Raw genomic sequence first — 21,305 nt, 5'->3', positions numbered from 1 at the left:
GAGGAGCCATACCCCTTTTTTAAAACCAAAACTACTGGTAGTGGGACATTATTCTTCAGAAGCGCAGTCATAGCCCAAGAATGGATAATTGAATCATACGCCGCCGCAAAATCTAAGGCATGTGTATAAACTCTATCCCATTGTTTACAAAAGGATATTATTCTTGAAAGGAGGGTATGAGCAACATCCATGCTTAGACCCTTACGGAACCCAATTTGATTCAGGCCTTGGTTACAAGACTCCAAATACTTTAATAAAACTAACTCAAAAACTTTGCTAATCTGGCAAGAAACAGTAATCGGCCTGTAATCAGAACATCGATTCGTATTCCCTCCTTTTTTTGAAAGGGGTGAAGTGGTAGCACGAGAAAAGCTAGTTGGAAGATTTTCAGAAGAAAGAATAGTAGTAAAAAGAGTAGCGAGGAGAAGGATTGCTTTGGGGTATGACCATTTTATATGGTTTGAATGTATACCATCATGATCAAAAGAATGCTTACATTTTAGAGCTTTAATTGCTACCGTTACATCATCAACAGAAACAGATATTTTACTATTTGGGCGGGGCTTTGAAATTTCTTCCGATAATAAAGAGTCAAGCCGGGATTCAACTGCCGCATCACCGGATGGAAAAACTTGATTATAATGAGTTATCCAATCATCTAGTTTCAGAGAACTATTAGAATCTGGTGAATAATTATTATTACGACGTCTAGAATTAACCAAACTCCAAAGCTCATTCTTATCACTAGTAATCCTTGAACCAATTTCATCTTTTATAATTTCATTATGCAAACGCAACTCAGCCCGAAAAACGCGCTTAGTTAATTTCATACCATCATAAAATGGTCCAGATCGCGGTTTTACCGCGCAATTCCAAAGATAACAAGCTTGAGATGCATTCCTTTGGCTTTGCTTTAAAATCGGGTTAAGGTTCCAACCTAAAACACGAGATCCACGACGGAAAGAATCAGTTCTAAATAATTTATTAGCCCTGACCTTTAAATTATGAACAATTTCAAGGTAAAATAGGTCAATATCAATTTGATCAACATCCTTAGAATAATTTACAAGTATTTTAGCTAAAAGTGCATCTGATTCTTCATGATATTTGCACATTTTTTCCCGATCCCAGATCATTTTATTTACAATTTGACTAGAACGATGGATAATTTTAAAAGATGGACTTTCAATATTTAAATGAAAAGAAAGGTAAAAATGGTCACTAATAGGCATATCCAACCCAACATGAACAGGCTGTGGTAATAACGCTGCATTTGAGACCAGCACATGGTCTAGATTAGAGCAAGAACCAGAATTATGGACATACGTAAAATCCGTATCTTTTGAAACTATAGTAAAAACCGAAAACAAAGATAAAAGAGCGGAGGAGTGGACATCAGAGATAGCAATGTTGCAGTTAAAATCCCCGCAAATAAGCCACTGGAAATCTGATGGAACTTTCGCCACACATCGCGATAATTCTAAACGTGCAAAATTGAAATCAAAATCCGAATCAATACTATGATAATTTGTTGGTAAATAGCACAAAAAAACAATAATCCCTGGGATTCGAACAGCAACAAAATAACGATGAACGGCAAACACTGAAACTGGAATATTCTCTCGAATAAAAATGCAAACGCCTCCTGATGGGCGTCCACCTGTAGGTGTAGCTGGAGATATAAAACACTTAAACTGCTGCGACTGGCTCGAAAGAAGATTAGTAGAGTGGTCCAGAAGATGATGCTCTTGCAGACACAAAATATCTAGATGGCGCAGCATAGAATGCAATACAAGTCGTTTATCACCAAAACCATTCAGATTCAGAGATATAATCTTTGCACTAATCATTTTTTATTCTTTGTAACTTTTTCGGTTAACTGTTTGCAGCGAAAGCTAAATCCAGTATGCTCATGAGATCCACAATGGAAAACAACAAAGTTCATTCTGGCAAGGGTTGTTCCTAGAATGAGAGTGTCCACTACCAAGGCACTTGAGACAACGTTCCACGCTAGAGCAGCCTGACGATATATGCTCTAGCGACCCGCATTTGTAGCACATTCGCGGTAAAAACCTATAATCAGTAAGCCAGAAATGTTCGTAGCCAATGTGAATCCCATGACGCAAATAATGAGACTTGGCCGTCACCGAATGGAAGTATACACGATATGATTTCGAAACACCGATGCACTGTATCTCTTCGATACCATGGTTAGAAGGACACACACTCTCTGGGTTGATCGGGAAGTCCACTCGTGATAATAAAACGACAATTCTCGATTTGCGAACCTCAGTTTTACCGACCTTTTCATTCAAACAGGCTTTCAAGTTTTCGGCGTTTTGTCTTTTCGTATGAGAAAAGCCGTTTTGGAAAAGCCGTATGAGAAATACGAGAAAAGCCGTTTTGTCTCCTCTGGTTGCGAGGCTGAGGCTCTCTTTGCAAACTTTGCACCCTGTCTTGTACAACTTTTCAGAAGTCACGGCAGCCATTTATCAATTAATAATAATAACATATAAATATTAACTTGGTATTATGCGCTAAGCAAATGGAAGGGGGCTACCTCAAACCACTACCCCGCCCTCGCTTCAGTAAAATTATTACCAGATAAAATTTCTGCTTACGGAAGGTGTTTTCCTTGGTGATCTTATATCCAAAAATAGCAGTTCATAAACGCTCACAATCTATCACCGCGGATCTTGCCAAAACTCATATCATTTCACATTGCATCTTCCTTCGCGCAATTTAATTTACTGTAATTTATTTCAAACTTAATCCTTATTCCAAACTAAGTCACTGAATTAAATTCAAGCTCAAGCAGTGAATTAATGAATATCAATAATCTAGGTTAAGTTCAGGTCAATTCACCAAAAAGTCGACTCACAAAGTCACCAAGGAGTCTCTTTAGCTGTGTTGGTCCCAGGTGGTCCTGATGCTACTACAAGTCTAGTGACAGTAGTATCAGTCAATTACGGTAGTGACTATTATTCTATTCTAATACTTGGTGTTAAATTAAAATTTCTTAATTTGTAATCCTTGCTTCCGTAAATCCTTGAAGTCCTTTTCAATCTGCAATCATAATATTTATTCGTAATTGATTTATATTTTTCTGAAAAGTCAATAAAAACAACTAGTTGACAAAGAATTACTGCATTGATGCTTGTCCATATTTACCGTATCGTTGACGAAGAATCAGATAACTGTAGCTCGCGCGTTTTTATCGATGATTCACCATACACATGAACACAGGGTGAGAATGGCAGGGTAATCCAGCGTGGATGGTCAAGCAGGGCATAGAATTTTTTTTTTTTTTTCTTGTCAGGACAACATTTTGGAGAGGGATAAAATTAAAAAGAAAATTAAACAGACAAAACAAGTGATGGAGATTGAAAATAATCGGAACAATCGCAAAAGCATCAAGATTTCTAGGGGGCAGAGGTTCAATATCCATTCTCCACTCTGCACATCCCTGCCATTGGCAAGAAGGCTCAAAAGCGTGCCGTTAAAAATTTTCTTATCCTAAAAAACTTGCAAAAACTATTTTTTGTAAAAATTAGTTTCAAACCGCAATTTAAAACGAATTTTAAAGCAAAAAAGTTCTGAACTGCTATTGCTTTAAAATAAATGTTATTAAGTTGAATTTAAGTGAATATTGGAAAAAAAGTAATTTAAGGTCTATAAGATAAAATCAAGAATTTTGCTTTAATTCTACGTACAAATAGAGATAGCAGTGACAACAAAGACGTATGAAATAATACAATGTTGATAAGAAAATATGGTACGACGAAGATAATAATGCCAAATCAGACCGGACACAAGGCCGAATGCTTCATGGCACGCATGAACACAGGGTAGGAATGACTGAGGAATCCAGCACCTGCAGTCCAGCAGGGATGGAAATACATTTTTTGGATGGACAACATTTAGAGAAGAGTCAAATAATAAAAATATAAGGGTGGCAAATTATTTGATAAGTATAGGAAATGATGGGGCAATTGGAATCGTTTCAAAATTTTAAGGGGAGTATGAGACTGAGTCCCATTTTTTTTTTCTCTGTGATCAAGCCTGTCATTGGCAAGAAGCCTCTAAAGTGCGCTCCTAAAAATCTTATCATTCTCCTAGAACTCAGCCTAGGATTGTAAACTACTAAATTTCAAAAGATTTTCTCATGATTTCCCTCGAATAAAGATTTTTAATCAAACCCCTAAAAGTCAAATTATCACACAGACAGAAGAAACAAAGGCCTTGAGTTCGAATTTTTTAGATTTTTACGTCTCCGGAATCAAGCTCCGTTCTAATATGAAAATAATCCTTACCTTAAACGATCGGTGGAAATTTGAGGGGGTGCCCAGTGCCAGTAATCTCGTACACCAGGTGGCACGTGCCAGGCATAGCGGAATTGTGCCAAAGGTCGCAGAAACTGTGCCAAGCCTTGCGGAAACTATGACAAGCATGGCTGAAAGTGCCAGAAACGTGACAGAAATATACGGCACACGTCGGGAAAAATACAGACAAGCAAATTTTTCTATGTAAGAAATAGGCAACGTCTATTTTAATTAGTAAGCGAGGAGGGTGTGAAAAGCCTCCCTTTTGACCTATGGTTGAGGAGAATCCGCTCACTTGCCTCAAATCAGAATAAAAACCAAAATATGTGGATTCTACTACCTAAAAACTTACTTTTTTCGATTCTCCTCCCTCCTTGGGAAAATTCTTTGCAATATATTACGTACTTTACAAGAGAAAGTTTGACTCTTGTAAATGATTATTTATCTAGATTCTTAGAAATAATTCAACATGATCTTTACTGAGGACCGGATCGAACATGTGTGGGGCCAGATTGAATTTTTTTACGGGGCCTTCTCTAATAATTAAATATGTAAACAGAATTCAGATTCAGTATAGATATATATAATATATCTAATGTCACATTAATCAAATGTCAATTAATACGCGCATTAACAAATCTCATCCAGCAAAGCCCACTTAAAATAAATATATTTTAGTTATTTTAATAATTCATATTTTGTATTATCGTCAAAAGCAATTTGCTTTAAATCTCGAACTTTTGTTTATTTTGATGGTACAACGGGCCGTTTCAAAAGCGGTGCCTGATTGGGCCCAATCGCTCCAATGCCCTTTGTCTGGCCCTGTCTTTACTGTCCCTTATTATTTATTATTTTTATATTATTTATTATTTTAATATTATGTATTTTTTATTATTTTTGTCTCAATACTCACAAAAGCCATTTTTTTAATATCTTAAGACGGCAACAGTGTTTAAAATGAAAAAAATTTGAAATAATAGTGCTTTTAAATGCATAGGATTAATATGAATTAGATTAAATCTTGGAAAAAGATTTAATTCATGGTATTTAAAATTAATGCAAGAGTTTTTGCTTTAATTCTTCACACAAACAAAGCTAACGGTGACAATGCGGACGTATCAATTAATATCATGTTGAGTAAAAAAAAAATGTATGTGCAATGGCGAAAATGATGCCATATCAGACTTAAAATCAGACCGAACATAAGACGGAAAGATTCATGACACGCCTGAGGGTAGGAGTAACTGAGGAACCCAGCATGTGCGATCAAGCACCACTTAGGAATATATTTTTTGGATAGGCAAAATTTGGAGAAGAGTAGACCTAAAAACGAAAATAAAGGAGGCAAATTATGTGATGAACATAAGAAATAACGAGGACAATTTGGAGCATAGACAAATTTCTTGGGCCAAAGACTCGTGCGCAATCCATCCAGAACGGAAGCTTGATTCAAGCACCGTTCTAGGCTGAAGATATTCCTTATTTTGCCAGAATTGCCAAAAATTGCAACATAAATATTTTTTTCGTTTCCAAACACGTCTATTTTATCCTTTTTGACTTGAAGAGCTTTTGCTTATGACGAATGATTGAGGAGAATCTTCTCTGTATCCGATACAAATTATTTTTGGAATTAACTCTAAAAACTTACTCTTATTCTAAAAACTTACTAACAGCAAATTGCAGCACCAAGCTGCTTGCAGCACAGCTGTACCTTCCTATCCAGATGGTTTCACTCTTTTCTCCCTCCCATAAGGCTAATATTTCCTTTAAATCCTTTCTTCCAACCTCATCCCAACCCACTCGGGAACGAGCTGCTTTTTGTTGGGGCTGAATTTTGGTAATCATTATCCTTCGTCACTAGAATACGACCTAGCCATCTTTATTGACACCCTACACTGGTTCAATACCGCTCTCTAGGGCTATAATAAAAGAAAGGTTGAGGTGGCTAGGGCACGTTGTTTGGATGAAGAATGACGGATTGCCGAAGATTGTTCTTTTTGGCCAACCGTCTAGGGCTAAACAGAAAGCAGGTCGGCCTCGTCTCGGGTGGGAGGACTTCAAAAAGAAAGATTTAAAGGAAATGGGAACCTCGTGGGCAGGTGTAAAAAGGGAGGGTTTGAATAGATTGGGATGGAGGAGGAGCGTACGTAGCTGTGTTGGCCTCAGGCGACCTGGTGCTGCGGTGAGTTGTTAGTAGTAGTAATAGTACTACATTCAGCGCTTTCTACCACGCAAAAAAAGTTTGTGATATTTTCTACTGTTAAATTTTTATTGTTAAGGTTTATTTTCACGGTGAACTTTCTGGTATGTTATTTGTCTGCTCTGTTACTGCTTTAATCAAACAGTTCATGGTAAAGAACTGTAAGTAAGGAGTGACGCAACTCAATAGTAACCGAAATCCTAAGAAACGGAGTCTTGATAACAATAGATACATCAAAAGAATCAAATTTTGATGGTGATTCAAATATATAAAAATACATTAAGTTTAATGTTAACCATCAAAAGTTATTAGCCCCAAGAAATTTATCAATTTCGGGAGAAAGAGAGAAACACCCCCAAAAAATCAAGTGATTTTAACGAAAATCACACTGTCAGACTCAGCATAGTAGAGAAAGGAATTTTGCTTTTTTTTTCTTTTTTTTGCCTGCCTGAAGAAAGACCACAGATGCGTGTTTATTTGTTTTTTGTTCGTTTTTTGTGTTTTTCCCAGGGGTCATCTTATCAAACATATGATCCTAGAAGATAAGGAGAGGGACTTCTTTTTAAATGACCAAAAAGATTGGAGGGCAGCTAGCCCCCTTCCCACGCCCCTTTTTTCTCCAAAGTCATCCGATCAAAACTTCGAGATAATCATTTTGTTCAGCATAATCGGAAGGTTCCATTACTTTGCTTTTGGGAATAAATTGACCCCCCCCCCCGAGCCCCTGAGTAAAGGGTATTGAGTTACAAAATTTACCAATTGTTTACGTATAATATTTTTTCAGCGAGGATGGAAGTGTCTGAAGAGAACTCTACGGTGGGTGAGGTATTTTACGGGTGAGGAACTTTCCACGGCGGAGTTTCGAATGAGGGGAGCGAATTTTTCATGAAGTGGGCTCTGATTTACCGGCATTATTGGAAAAACGATCAGAAATAAAAAAAAAATTAAAAAATCTACTAAAAGTGAGGAGCAACATTAAAACTCAAAATGAATAAAATAATTTCTTATATTAATTGGCTGCCTTTCTCTCAATACCCTACTCTTTATGCTAAAGCTGGACTGTTTGTGCTAATTTCTTAAGAACGACTCCTGAAACAGAACGGTCGTTTAATTAGACTAAGAAACTTTTTTAAAAGTGCTAATAACCTCTAGCGTGAAGAGTAAGTTATTGAGGAGGGGGCGACCCCTTCATATACGGAATAATTTTTGTTCGTTTTGATTTTTAATATTGTTGCTTAATTTCAGTAGAAAAAACTTTGTTTTTTGTTTAATATATATCAAAAGACAACAATTTCGCTATTATTCCATTGCTGAGATTCAGTCTATCTATCCCATCTACTACTCCATCTATCTACTGCTGATATTCAATCTATCCACCCATCTATCTACTAAATTACATTTTTGAACTTTGGTGTACATGGTACTTTGGATTCAAAACACACCGAATGTCGGTCACAAATCTTTGAAATTGACAGAAGGGAATTTTTCCAATTTCTTAATCAGTGCTTTTGCAGTGCTTAAAAATAGTATCAAACAGTTTTAAAAATAGTATCAAATCCTTCTTAGTAGAATCGTACTTTCGAAGGGCTTAAAAATAGTATCAAACAGTTTTAAGTGTATTATAAATTAAAAGTGTTTCATATTAAAATAAAACGAATTCAAACCCATGACAGCCCCTAGCTTGTTTCTCTTTCTTAAAATGTCAGTTTTTTACCCTTCATTCAAAAGCTACCCTTCGTATCGTAATACCTTACACAACATAAATATCATTGCAATTAAAGAAAAACAAAAAAACAACTTGTAAATATTTTGGGACTCAATCCATTCGTCGCTTTTACTTGCTAAAATTTTCAAACAGGAAAATCAATCAATTAGAACCTAACTTTTCATTGTTTTTACTGGCTTATTGGTTCACACATGAGGTTTTGGGCCAGTTTTTTGTGAAGTTGGGGTTATTTATCTATCCGTGAATAATGAATGATTTACTTTGCTTATGAAAAATCTATACTAAAGGAAAGCAATTAAATTAAAGCACATTGTTTTTACCATGGAATTATAAGAAAGTAGTTGCTCTTTTTCAAACAGTTCGCGGTAACGAACTGTAGGTAAGGATTGAACCGGCTCAATAGTAACCGAAACTCAAAAAGAGAAAATTTTGATACCATTAGATGCATCAACAGAACTAGATTATTATACTGATTTCAAATATAAACGTTTCATCAAGTTTAGTCTCGCCCATCAAAAGTTAAAAGTCTGAGAAAATTTGCCCTAGTTTCGAGAAAAAGGGAAAACACCCTCTAAAATTTTTATAATCTTAATAAAAATCACAACACCGGATTTAACGTATCAGAGAACCCTACTGTAGAGGTTTCAAGCTCCTATCTGCAGAAATGTGAAATTTTGCATTTTTTGCCAAAAGAAAGAACACGGATGTGTGTTTATTTGTTGATGTTTTTGAGTTTTTTTCCCGTGGGTGATCGTGTCAATCCAGTGGTCCTAGAATATCCAGAGATGATTGATTTGAACGGGAATTAAAAGTTCTAGTACCCTTTTTAAGTGACCAAAAATATTTGAGGGCAACTAGGCCCCCTACCACGCTCATTTTTTTCACAAATTCACTCGACCAAAATGTTGAGGTAGCCATTTTGTTCAGCATAGTCTAAAAATTTAATAAATATGTCTTTGAGGATGACTTAATCCCCCACAGTCCCGAGGGAAGGGCTATAAATAAAAGTTCAAATAGGGATAAATTTTTTTAATAGACAGTTATGATGATAACAGTGATAGAAATTCACAAAAATACTAGGTATTCCAGTCACATATGCAGTGACTGTTTACAGTAGTAAAACAGAGGGAAGCGCTGCAATTTATGAACTTTGCCCATTGTTTACATATAGTATTGGTTATTGGGAAGTATACAGACGTTTTCAAGGGGAATTTTTTTCTGGTGGGAGGAGGGGTCTGGGAGAGAGGGTTACGTGGGAGGATTTTTCCATGCAGAAATTTTTCATGGGGGGGACATTTCTAAGAAGGGGGTGCCGGATTTTCCAGCATCATTTAAAAAAAAGATCAAAAATTAAATAAAAACAAGTTTTTTCAACTGAAAGTAAGGAGCAACACTAAAACCTAAAACGAACAGAAATTATTACGTATGTGAGGGGGTTCGCCACCCCTATTCAATACCTCGCTCTTTACGCTAAAGTTTTCTTAGTAGTTTCAAAAGAGCTATTTATTCTAATTAAACAGCATTTGTGATTCAGGGTCATTCTTAAAGAATTGGAACAAAATTCGGACTTTAGCGTAAAGAGCGATGTATTGACTAGGGGTGGAACGCCCTCATATACTTAATTTTTTCTGTTCGTTTTAAGTTTTAATGTTGCTCCTTACTTTCAGTTGAAAAAACTTGTTTTTTTTATTTAATCTTTTTAGTAGAGCTATATTATAGCAATTATAGCAACCAAACAAACTGGCCAAGAGTCAAGGCTGAAATTAAACTAGTCAAAGCCATATAAATTATTTTACATTAGTGGAAACGGAAGGCAAAAAGAAAAAATTCAAAAAATTATAACGTTAAAGCCTCAACCAGGGGGCGGGGAGTAATCCAAACCAAACCATTTGTAGCACTAATCTTACCTAGGGTGAAAAGGAGGCGCCATCTGATTCTTCATATTTCAAAAGCAGAAATAAAAACAGAAGGGGTGGGGGTTCCAAAGGAAGAGGGGACATGTCTACTTCCAGCTTCTTTAAGAATCGGAAAAATGAAATGCCCAAGACCGAAAACCAATTTAAAATCACTCTTTAAGTTTGGATTTGGTACAAGATGGCATTGGTTTACTGAGGCTCACATAATTTAGAAAATCATTCAGAAAACAGTGTCTGATATTTCATTTCAAGTCAAAATTACGATTCATGTCTCAGAAATTTTAAAAGGTTTTTAGTTTCCTGAAGTCGCTGCTTCTCCTTTGGGCGTGAAGGAACAAATAAAAATAAACAAAAAATATATCGAGAAACCCCGTTCTTATAAACTCACTTTGTGCTCTAAGAAACAAAAAACATCAATATTTATAGTCAAATACCCAAAAAGTGATTCTATGGCTTTAAGCTCTCTTGTAAAACATATGTTGTGACTTAATACCTTTAGTACTAATGCAGGCAATCAACACCCACCAATTTTATGTCTGTCATGACTCGGTCACTTTGATAAATCAATGAATCTTAGAAACAAAAATTCTAACTGTAATACATCTCCATTAGACAAACAGACGTGGATTATTTTTTCCTTTGTTGCCAATTTTTTTTTCTGGGAAAATTATACTCACAAAATGAGGAAATCGGAAATCTATAAAGGGAGATTTATAATGTCTCTATAGAATTATTAAATTATGTGATGGAATGAATATAGATTAATAAACATAATTCAGTAAGATAAAAGGGGTTTTTTTTTTTAACGACGAATGAATTGTTGTTGTCACTTTATTTTTATTTATTTATTATCATTATTATTATTAATATTATATTTATTATTATTATTATTATTATTATTATTATTATTATTATTATTAATTTTATTATTATTATTAGTATTATTATTATTATTATTATTATCATTATTATTATCATTATTATCATTACTACTGTTTTTCTTATTATTATTAATATTATTATTATTATTATCATTATTTAGTTCTGAGGATACCTATGTGCAGCTTGTTTTACTCGTATTAAATTATATCAAATGAGCTGATAGGCTAAGAAAAATTCAGCTTTTGCTATTTCTTACATTTAGATTTCCTTATAAGAAGATAACAATTGCCAAATTCTTATCCACAGGAGGGGCTCCGATTTGATAACCCTCACCATTACAATATTAAAAGTATAGAAAAAAAACTTTTTCTGGTTGTGTAATGGCTAAAGCAGAACTGGTCATAATTGACAAGTTGACATAGTTGACAAAATCCCTGGAATCAGGAACCTGTGCGTGTTCCTTGTTATTATTAAATAAAAAAAACAAGTTTGTTAAACTGAAAGTAAGGAGCGACATTAAAACTTAAAACGAACAGAAATTATTCCGTATATGAAAGGGGCTGTCCCCTCCTCAATGCCTCACTCTTTACGCTAAAGTTTTTTATTGTTTCAAAAAATAAAGTTGTGAGACAGAGTCAAACTTTAGCGTAAAGAGCGAGGCGTTGAGGAGGGGACAGCCCCTTCCATATACGGAATAATTCCTGGTCGTTTTATGTTTTAATGTCGCTCCTTACTTTCAGTTTAAAAAACTTGTTTTTTTTATTTAATTTCTGATCGTTTTTTAGTTAATGCAGCTTTTATTTGTATAAAAATTTTACTTTTCTTTTGCTAAATGGATGTCTTTACAAATTAACTTACGTAACTAACTTCTATATTCGTATATTTTTCTTCTGGCAAAAAATACAAAGTTGCAGATTTTTGCAGATATGAGCTTGAAACCTATGTAATAGGGTTTTCTGATACGCTGAATCTGACGGTGTGATTTTCATTAAAATTCTTTCACTTGTAGGGGATGTTTCCCCCTCTTTAAAAAATCGAGTAAATTTTCTCAGGCTCGTAGCCTTTGATGAGTAATACTAAATTTAATAAAATTTATATAGTTAGGATAAGCATTATAAACACACTCTTTTTATAAATTTATTGACATAAAAATTTAGTTTTTAAAAGTTTATATTACTATTGAGACGGATCGCTTGTTTTTTTATTGTTTTTTTTATTAAGTATATTTTATTACTTATATGAAGGTGTTCTACCCCTAGTCAATACCACGCTCTTTACGTTAAAAGTTAACAAAAAATTTTGATTCAGAAACCCCTGAATCACAAAGGCCGTTTAAATAGAATAGATAGCTCTTTTGAAAGCACTAAAAAAAAAATGTAGCGTAAAGAGCAAGGTACTGACTTGGGGGAGAACCCCCTCACATACGTTATAATTTCTGTTCGTTTTAAGTTCTAATATTCTTTCTTACATTTCAGTTGAAAAAACTTGTTTTTTTTTATTTAATTTCTGATCGTTTCTTAAATAATGCTTGGAAATCCGGAGCCCCCTTCATAGAAATGTCCCTTACCCCAAAGAAACATCCTCCACGGAAATATTCTTCAGAGTAACCCACTCCTCTAGCCCCCCCCCTCCAGAAAAAATCCTTCCTGAAAATGGTTGTATACTTCCCAATATCCAATAAATAATGCCGGCAAGTCCGGCGCCCCCTTCATGGCAATTTCCCTTCCCCCATGAAAAATTCCTTCATGGACAGATCCTCCAACATAACCCCCGTCCCCCCCAAACCAACCCCAAACCCAAAAAAAAACACCATTAAAAATAAGTATAAATACCAAAAAACAAAACAAACATTTAACAATTGGTAAAGTTAAAAAAATTTATCCCACCCGCTGGGGACTTCGGGGAATTAAGTCATCCTAAAAGACATATTTATCATATTTTCGACCATGCTGAACAAAACGGCTATCTCAAAATGTTGATCGGGTGACTTTAGGAAAAAAATAAGCGTGGGAGGGGGCCTACTTGCCCTCCATTTTTTTTTGTCACTTAAAAAGGGCACTAGAACTTTTAATTTCCTTTCCAATGAGCCCTCCCACAATATTCTAGGACCACTGGTTCGATAAGATCACCCCTGGGTAAAAAAAACAACAAAACAAACAAACAAACAAACAAACAAATAAAAACGCATCCGTGATCTTTCTTCTGGCAAAAAATGTAAAATTCCATATTTTTTTAGATAGGAGCTTTAAACCTCTACAGTAGGGTTCTCTGATACGCTGAATATGATGGTGTGATTTTCATTTAGGTTCTATAACTTTTAGGGGGTCTTTCCCCCTTTTTTTGAAAATCAGCCAAATTTTCTCAGGCGCGTAACTTTTGATGGGTAGCACTAAACTTGATGAAAATTATATATTTGAAATCAGCATTGAAATCTGATTCTTTTGATATATCTATTGGTATCAATAACCCGTTTTCTAGAGTTTCGGTTACCATTGAGCCGGGTCGCTCCTTACTTACAGTTCGTTACCACGAACTGTTTGATTTAGGTTGTGACTCTTAATTGGCTTACGGAGAAATATTGATGCTGTTGTAGCTTTTTTTTTATCAGCAGTCTGTAGCCTGGTGATGGTAATAGATGGAAATTCTAATTTCTTTTTGGTATGTGATTGTGACAAAGAGAGGAAAGATTACAAAATGTCCAGCAGCAGTTTTCCAGATAAAAATTGAAACGTTTTTCTTCGTGTCTGTTAGATGAAACAAAAAAGAAGAAAAATGAAAGTGTCTTAGCTCTAAAAATATAGTTCTTTGGGGCCATGTATTGTTGTGCCTGTGTAGACCCTGGAGCCATATCTTGGGTTTGAAATTGAAAATTATACTTTCCTTCTACTACAACTACTACTAATAAAAACTTACTGCACCGCCAAGCCACCTGAAACCAACACAGCTGCGCACGCTCCTCCTCCATCCCAATCTTTTCAAACATCTCTCTCTACACCCGTCCAGAAAATTTCCATATCCCTAAAATTTTTCCTTACTCGATCCACCCACACCAATCGAGGACGAACTGCTTTCCGTTTAGCCGTAGACGGTTGGCCGATAAGGGCAATCTTTGGCAATCTGTCATCCTTCTAGATTTTTTTTTAGATTTCTATAAAAGAAATTCTGAAAAGGTATGTCTTTCTTTTTAAATGAAAATTAAATAATAGAAGTTTTTTAACTGAAATTAAGGAGCGACATTAAAGCTTAAAATGAACAGAAATTATTCCTTATATGAAAGGGGCTGTCCCCTCCTCAGCGCCTCGCTCTTTACGCTGAAGTTTTTTATTGTTTTCAAAACAAAGTTTTGAGACATAGTCAAACTTTAGCGTAAAGAGAGATGCGTTGAGGAGAGACCAGCCCCATTTCATATTATCTGTATTTGTTTTAAGTTGTAATGTCGCTCCTGACTTTCAGTTAAAAAACTTCTATTATTTAATTTCTGAACATTTCTGACAATTTAATTTCCGACAATTTAATGCAATTTCTAGAAGTCAATATCTGACCTGGCTTATGTGAGAGGTAGTGAGGGTATCCATAAATTCTTGTAACCAGAGCATATATAAAAAAAGGTGATTTAATTTCAACCGAATTTAGATCTCCATACTTTCTCCCAAATATCCTAAAGTACGAGATAATTGTTCACGGGCTGATAATTTAAAAAAGTTGCTTAATAAATATGGATAAGACAGAAGCAAAACTTGTCCCGATTTTGAGGATAATGAGAAAGTTTCAGATTCTTCGTTCCAAGGGTATTTTATACCTAAAGAGGTCAAGAATTCGTAGTAGTGTTGTTGATAACTTCCAAATTATCTTACTAGAATATCTTCAAAGTTTATAATTGAGGTTTCTAATTTTGTTAAGAAAAACTACTATTGAAAAAAAGGAAAGGGTCCATTGAAATTATTTGATCAATTTAACTATATTGCTCCTTGGATTAAGGCTATTTATTTTGAATATAGCTATTTTTGCTGATTTTCGAATATCATCATACATTTCTCTGATTGCTTGCCCATTCAATGTTTCGTTCCTTTTTAAACTCTTTTATTTACTATGATTGTGATTTTATTATTTTGAAAATCAATTATTATACCAAGATGAAACAGTAATAATGCATTAATACACAGAATATATTATATTATATTATATTATATTATATTATATAATATATAATAATTCGGGAGCACACTGAAAAGTACTTAATTCAGGTATTTTGTTGGTATTTCAAAATTGTTAAAAGTAGACTTGATCAATATTAATACTGAATGTTTCAGTTTCCAAATTTATAGGTATTTTTACTTTGAAAGTGACACTTTAATTCAATAGAGCTAAATCACAGTAGTGAGATAGTGTAGTAGTGAGTAGTGAGTAGTGAGTAGTGGTGAAGCACCTCCTCCAAAAAAATCTGGATATTTTCCAATTTTTGCGATTTGATTGTATTTTCATTACCGAAGGTCTGATCTTTTTTTTACCTCGGTTATTTTATCTTGTTACTTCTCTATTTTCTTATTTGTTTTTTGTTTGTTTTTCAGTAGCCTTAAACGCTTTCCTTGCTACGATTTTGTATTTCAGTTTTTGTCAAGGTTAGTCAGTTTGGAATAAATGGCTTGATGAAAGTGTATTGATTTTCCACTGTATTTTATCTTCTTTGCTTGGGTGTGTGTCCGTTTTTTTTTATCTATTTTTCCTATTATTATGCAGGAGTTTAACTGTGCTTAAATATTGTGTATGTTTATTTTCTGGAGTTTGTACTCGCTTTTCTAAAAATTTAGTTTTAATATTTTATGGGTTTCAAACTGTTTCTTATTTTAAAATTCACATTAAAATTAGGTGCCCTTCTAATGCTATTCCAGATTCGTTTATTCAAACTCAAATTTGTCTATGTTTAATTCTACTTGCAAAGACCCATACACAGGCTCAGACACGACCTCAGAGGGTACTTCTTGTCCTTGACCCCCCCCCCAAAGAAGTCTTGCTATGTTTTGCAGACTATTTTCAATGTAGTTTGCATATTGGAGAGGTCTTTACTGAAGCTGTGCCCTCCACAATTATTTTGCACCCTCTGTTTTTATTGAAATACCTAAATATGTAGTTTTATTTGTCTTTATTTCTTGCTGCGGTATCACTACTTTTATTTCACATTTCTTTGTTTGAATTAATCAGGTAAAAATCTCTCATTTTTTGCTTGTCTCATTAAGAATGGCCTTTCATTTATAATAAAGGTAGACATTTATGCTCCCAGAAAATTGTTCAACTTGATTTATCTTTCTATTTAGATACCCCGATACATCATTACCCTGCACGAACTCCTTGCCCACACGCCACATAATCATGTTGAAAGGAAAAGCCTGGAAAATGCAAGAATACATTTAGAAGACCTGTCAAGGCAAATGCATGATGAGGTGGGTCTTTATTTTTATTTTCTGTAAGTCCATTAGAAAAAATTGTCACTTTGTTGTATACTTCTTTATTTCATTTCTATTCATTTTCTTTTTTCTAGTTTTTATTCTATTTAATTTTCTATTTTCTATCTTTCTTTATTTGTATTTCAGTATACTTCTTTATTTACGTTCAATAAATGTGATACTACGGTGATACCATGATACTGATACCACTAATACTATACGGATCTTCTGATACCACGCTACGTTATTTCCATGACGTAGCGTGGTATACTTCTTTATTTAATTTATATTTATTTCTAGTTCTTTATTTTTATCTTTTTTGTCTATTTTTTCTGTTTTCGATTTTTTTTTATTTATATTTTGGAATACTTCTTTATTTACTTTCAATAAATGCGATACTACTTCTATGAATACTATATTAGCCCACCCCTAAGATTCAATTTTATAAATTTTTTCAGTTTAATACGGTACAAGTTTTTCGTTTCCGCTAGTCTCAGTAATAATAGTATTTTCGCTTATATTAAAGATGTTTATACTTTTAGAAGTAGCTTCATTTTAGACTAATTAAAAAAACTTTTTCCAAAAAATACAGTTTTTCAAAGAAAAATAAAGAACTCCATTAAACCAAATATGAGCAAAAATAGAATCAAATATTCTACCAAGCGTAAAGCTACCACAAACAGAATCAATAAATAAACTAAACCCAAAACGAGCAGAAATTACAATAAATAACCGAGTCAAAGACAAAACAAGCAGAAATTAACATGAGTAGAGCTCGCAATCCCCTATGCCTTCCCAAGGCCAGAACATAATTTGCACATTACTGAAAAAAAAGTGAATGTGCATTGTCAGTTTAATTTTCATGTGCTGATATTTATTTCTTAAAATGTTAAAAAAATTTGATTTATTAAAGTTATAAAAGTAAAAACATTTAAAAGTAAAAAAATTCTTAAAAATTCTTTTTTAAAAGTAAAAAAGTTCTGTAAAGCGAAATTATGGATTATGTTCTGGCCATGGGAGAGCAAAATAGTTTTGAGCCCTACTAATGTTAATTTCTGCTCGTTTTAAGTTTGAATCGGTTATTTATTGTAATTTCCGTTCATTTTGGGTTTCATTTATTTATCGATGATGATTTGTGGTAGTTTTACGCTTGGTAGATTATTTGATTTTACTTTTGCTCATTTTTGGTTTAATAGAGTTTTTTACTTTTCTTTGAAAAACTTATTTTTTGGAATTTGTTTTTAATTAATTTCCGTTCGTTTTATATTAAGATAGTCTTTTTCAGGGAAAAAGAAAATAATAGTTTAAATCTTTTCGTTTTTTTTAAGAATTTGTGGTTTTGCCTGTAATTTGTATGCTGGAGAAACTTTTTCAACAATATTTGACAACATACACCCTTTTAAAAATCTAGACACAAATAGTACTGTTTAATTTAGTTTTATACCTCCTCTAGTTCACTTGAAAAATAAAAATTAATACTATCTGCAAAAAGTTCTATCTATGCTCTTTGACTGCTTGAATACACTTACACTCTTTTGATTTAGTTAAATTTTAAGAGCAGAAGAAGTAATAGAGGTAGCCTCGAAAGTTTAAACCTAATACCCTCAGTTGTTACTGGGATATTGCTGAGATGTCTTATTGACAAACAGCACACGCACAGTGCGTTTTGATTTAGTCTTAATGCAACATTTATTTTTTAAACGTAATGGGCAAATGGCACAACTTTGGGGGGTTGACCTACGCAATAGCCCTGGAGATACAGTTACAAGGTCGTTCAGCTATGCTGAAAAAAATGGCTATCTTAAAATTTTGATTGGAAAAGTTTGGAAAATTATGAGATAAAAAGGAGGGCTGATTGTCCTCCAATCTCTTTTGACTCTTAAAAAGGGTACTACAACTTTTAATTTCCAATCAAATTATCTCCTTTAAAATATCAATAATATTAATAGCTATGATAGAGCAGCGCTGCCTATTAAATTGTTCATATGCCCTTTTAATACTTGCATGCGTATAGTTTTTTTGTTCGAAATGAGTCTTCTTTAGTTCATCAGTCAGGAGGCTGAAACCGAGCGAGCAGACTTCTTTAAAAACTTTAAATCAAAGGTCAGATCTTTCGTATTATTTTTTTCGATATATTTAGTTCAAGGGCTAGTGTTGCCAACATTTCACAGCCATATTCTCTTACAAGTTGGTGCGCTTTTTTAATTACATTCTCAAAATTTTGCGTTCCCGGTCTTGATTCTGGGGGTTTGTTTTCAAGGTCAAAATTACCCCTTTGGGATTGCCCAAACTATTTAGTGAACGTCGCTTTCTGAGGAACCAGACATAACTTTACAGAAAATATAAGTTTGAACAATTATTCGTTATTATTTCATCATATCTTTGATTTAGTCTGGTAGCTCTTTACTTTTAGTTGAAAAGTGTCCTCTTGTGGGAAAAAGTTTTTTGTCACTCTAATAAGTTTATCGCTAAACATGACTTTACAGAAAATTTAAGTTTGAACAATTATTCGTTCTTATTTCATCATATCTTTGATTTAGTCTGGTAGCTCTTTACTTTTGGTTGAAAAGTGTCCTCTTGTGGGAAAAAGTTTTTTGTCACTCTAATAAGTTTATCGCTAAACATAACTTTACAGAAAATTTAAGTTTGAACAATTTTTCGTTATTATTTCATCATATCTTTGATTTAGTCTGGTAGCTCTTTACTTTTAGTTGAAAAATGTCCTCTTGTGGGAAAAAGTTTTTGTCACTCTAATAAGTTTATCACATCCTCACTCTACTTTTAGTTGAAAATGTTCTCTTGTGAAAAAATTGCTTTTTGTGTGCACTTTTTGACTCTAAAATGTGAATTCAGCCCATCTGTAAAATTTTTACTTGGCGAGCGTGACCGGAACTATAAAACAAAAATCTATTGTTATTTGCAAATTTTCAAATCCAGACTATTTTTTTAAGAAGAACATCAAGAAAAGAGTTGGAAAATGGGTTTAGAAGGGATATTAAGAAAGGAACTTGCTCTGAAATGCCTTTTGAAAGGTATTCCTTGGTGTTGAGGTATCCAAAAAGCTGTAAAGTAAAGTTGTGGGTGAAACGGAAGGTTGCTTCAAGTTGGAAAATGGGTTTAGTAAGAACAGTAAGAAGAGATGTTGATCTGAAATGACTTTTAAATGGTATATTTGGTGTTGAGGTATCCAAAAAGCTGTAAAGTAAAGTTGTGGGTGAAAAGGAAGGATGCTTCAACTTATAAAATGGGTTTAGAAAGGACATTAAGAAGGAACTTGCTCTGAAATTCCTTTTGAAAGGTATTTCTTGGTGTTGGGGTATCCAAAAAGCTGTAAAGTAAAGTTGTGGGTGAAAAGGAAGGATGATTCAACTTGTAAAATGGGTTTAGGAAGGACATTAAGAAAATAACTTGTTCTGAAATGCCATTTGAAAAGTATTGCTTGGTGTTGGAGCATTCAAAAGCTGTAAAGTTGTGGGTGAAAAGTATGGGTACTCCAACTTGTAAAATGGGTTTAGGAAGTATATTAAGAAAAGAACTTGTTCTGAAAAGATATAATAAAGCCTTTTGAAAAGTATTGCGGGGTCCGGAGGGTCTTTGGGGGCCCGGGGGGGCTTTGGGGCCGGGGGTTACTTCGGGGTTGTGGTAGTGTGGGTCGGGGTCCTACCTAACCTAACCTGAAAGTGTGATTTCAGAGAAATTCTTTAAGCGTTTAGGGTTAACTTACCTTTTTAGGGATGAGCATTTAGGGTTCTCCTACATGCTGAACCTGAAAGTTTGTTCCCTGACCTGTTGGATCTGAAAGTGTAATTTCAGAGAAATTCTTTAAGCTTTTAGGGTTAACTTACCTTTTTAGGGGTGACTATTTAGGGTTCTCCAACATGTTGAACCTGAAAGTTCGATTTCAGAGAAATTCTTTAAGCGTTTAGGGTTAACTTACCTTTTTAGGGGTGAGCATTTAGGGTTCTCCTACATACTGAACCTGAAAGTTTGTTCCCTGGTATGTTTGATCCGAAAGTGTAAGGTCAGTGGAACTCTTTAAACTTTTAGTATTAACCTACTGGTTTAAGTGAGAGTATGTAGGGTTTTCCAACGGGCTTAGGCTGAAAGGTTGTACACTGGCATTTTGGCTTCGAAAGTCTACTTTTGATTTCGATGGACTATTCTAAGGAATAAAACTGTTGAGTCTTAATATATTTATTGCTTAAACATATTTAAAAACATTTGAAAAAAAAAATAATGACATATTTAAAAAATAAGAAGCTTAATCCATTTGATATGAGGAGGACCAAGTTTAGGACTTTGGATATCTGATGCATTTTTCCATGTCAGGTATCTTTTCCGGTATCCATTGAGCGAAATATTTAACTTCTTCTTCTGGGTCATGGACTGAATGCAGGTATTTCTCACATTTGAAGTCTTCTAAATTGAATAATTCTATGTTTTTATCACATTTTTCTAGTAAGAGTTTATCAGTTGGCACGTTTCCCTTAACATAAACAGCTTGCACACTGAAAAAACTGCATATTTCCTGAATTTCCTCTTGTACATGTTATATTTCATAGCCATTTTCATTATGTGGTCGTATGGTTTTAGCGTAAAAGCCATTTCGATTTATAAAATTTAGTGTTGGACTCCATCTGTTTTTCCCGTACTTATACATATTGTATCTGATGTTCCATTTATTAGCAATGAATTTCACGTCGTTGATTGTCTAGGAGTAAGAAAGCTGCTTCGAAGATAATGCCAGTTGAGGAATATTTTAGACCAATATATTCTGTGTCAATCACACCAAACATTATTATATCTGAAAAAAAAGTG

The 21,305-nt window shown here is 34.0% G+C and overlaps 1 protein-coding gene across 1 annotated transcript in view; it reads left to right on the top strand.

Moving 5' to 3' along the window:
- Positions 1 to 21,305, top strand: part of LOC148943114 (ras-specific guanine nucleotide-releasing factor 2-like) — a 441,376-nt gene that overhangs the window by 189,321 nt on the left and 230,750 nt on the right. The window contains exon 9 of the mRNA XM_089102441.1: positions 16,359 to 16,484. Within this exon, the coding sequence (XP_088958567.1) occupies positions 16,359 to 16,484 (126 nt within the window). The remainder of the gene's footprint in view (positions 1 to 16,358; positions 16,485 to 21,305) is intronic.

Source organism: Artemia sp. Qi Xiang Cuo, chromosome 16, assembly GCF_049724085.1.
Source record: "Artemia sp. Qi Xiang Cuo chromosome 16, ASM4972408v1, whole genome shotgun sequence".
In the NCBI taxonomy this organism is placed as follows: Eukaryota; Metazoa; Arthropoda; class Branchiopoda; order Anostraca; family Artemiidae; genus Artemia; species Artemia sp. Qi Xiang Cuo.
This window is presented reverse-complemented; position numbering and strand designations above follow the sequence as displayed.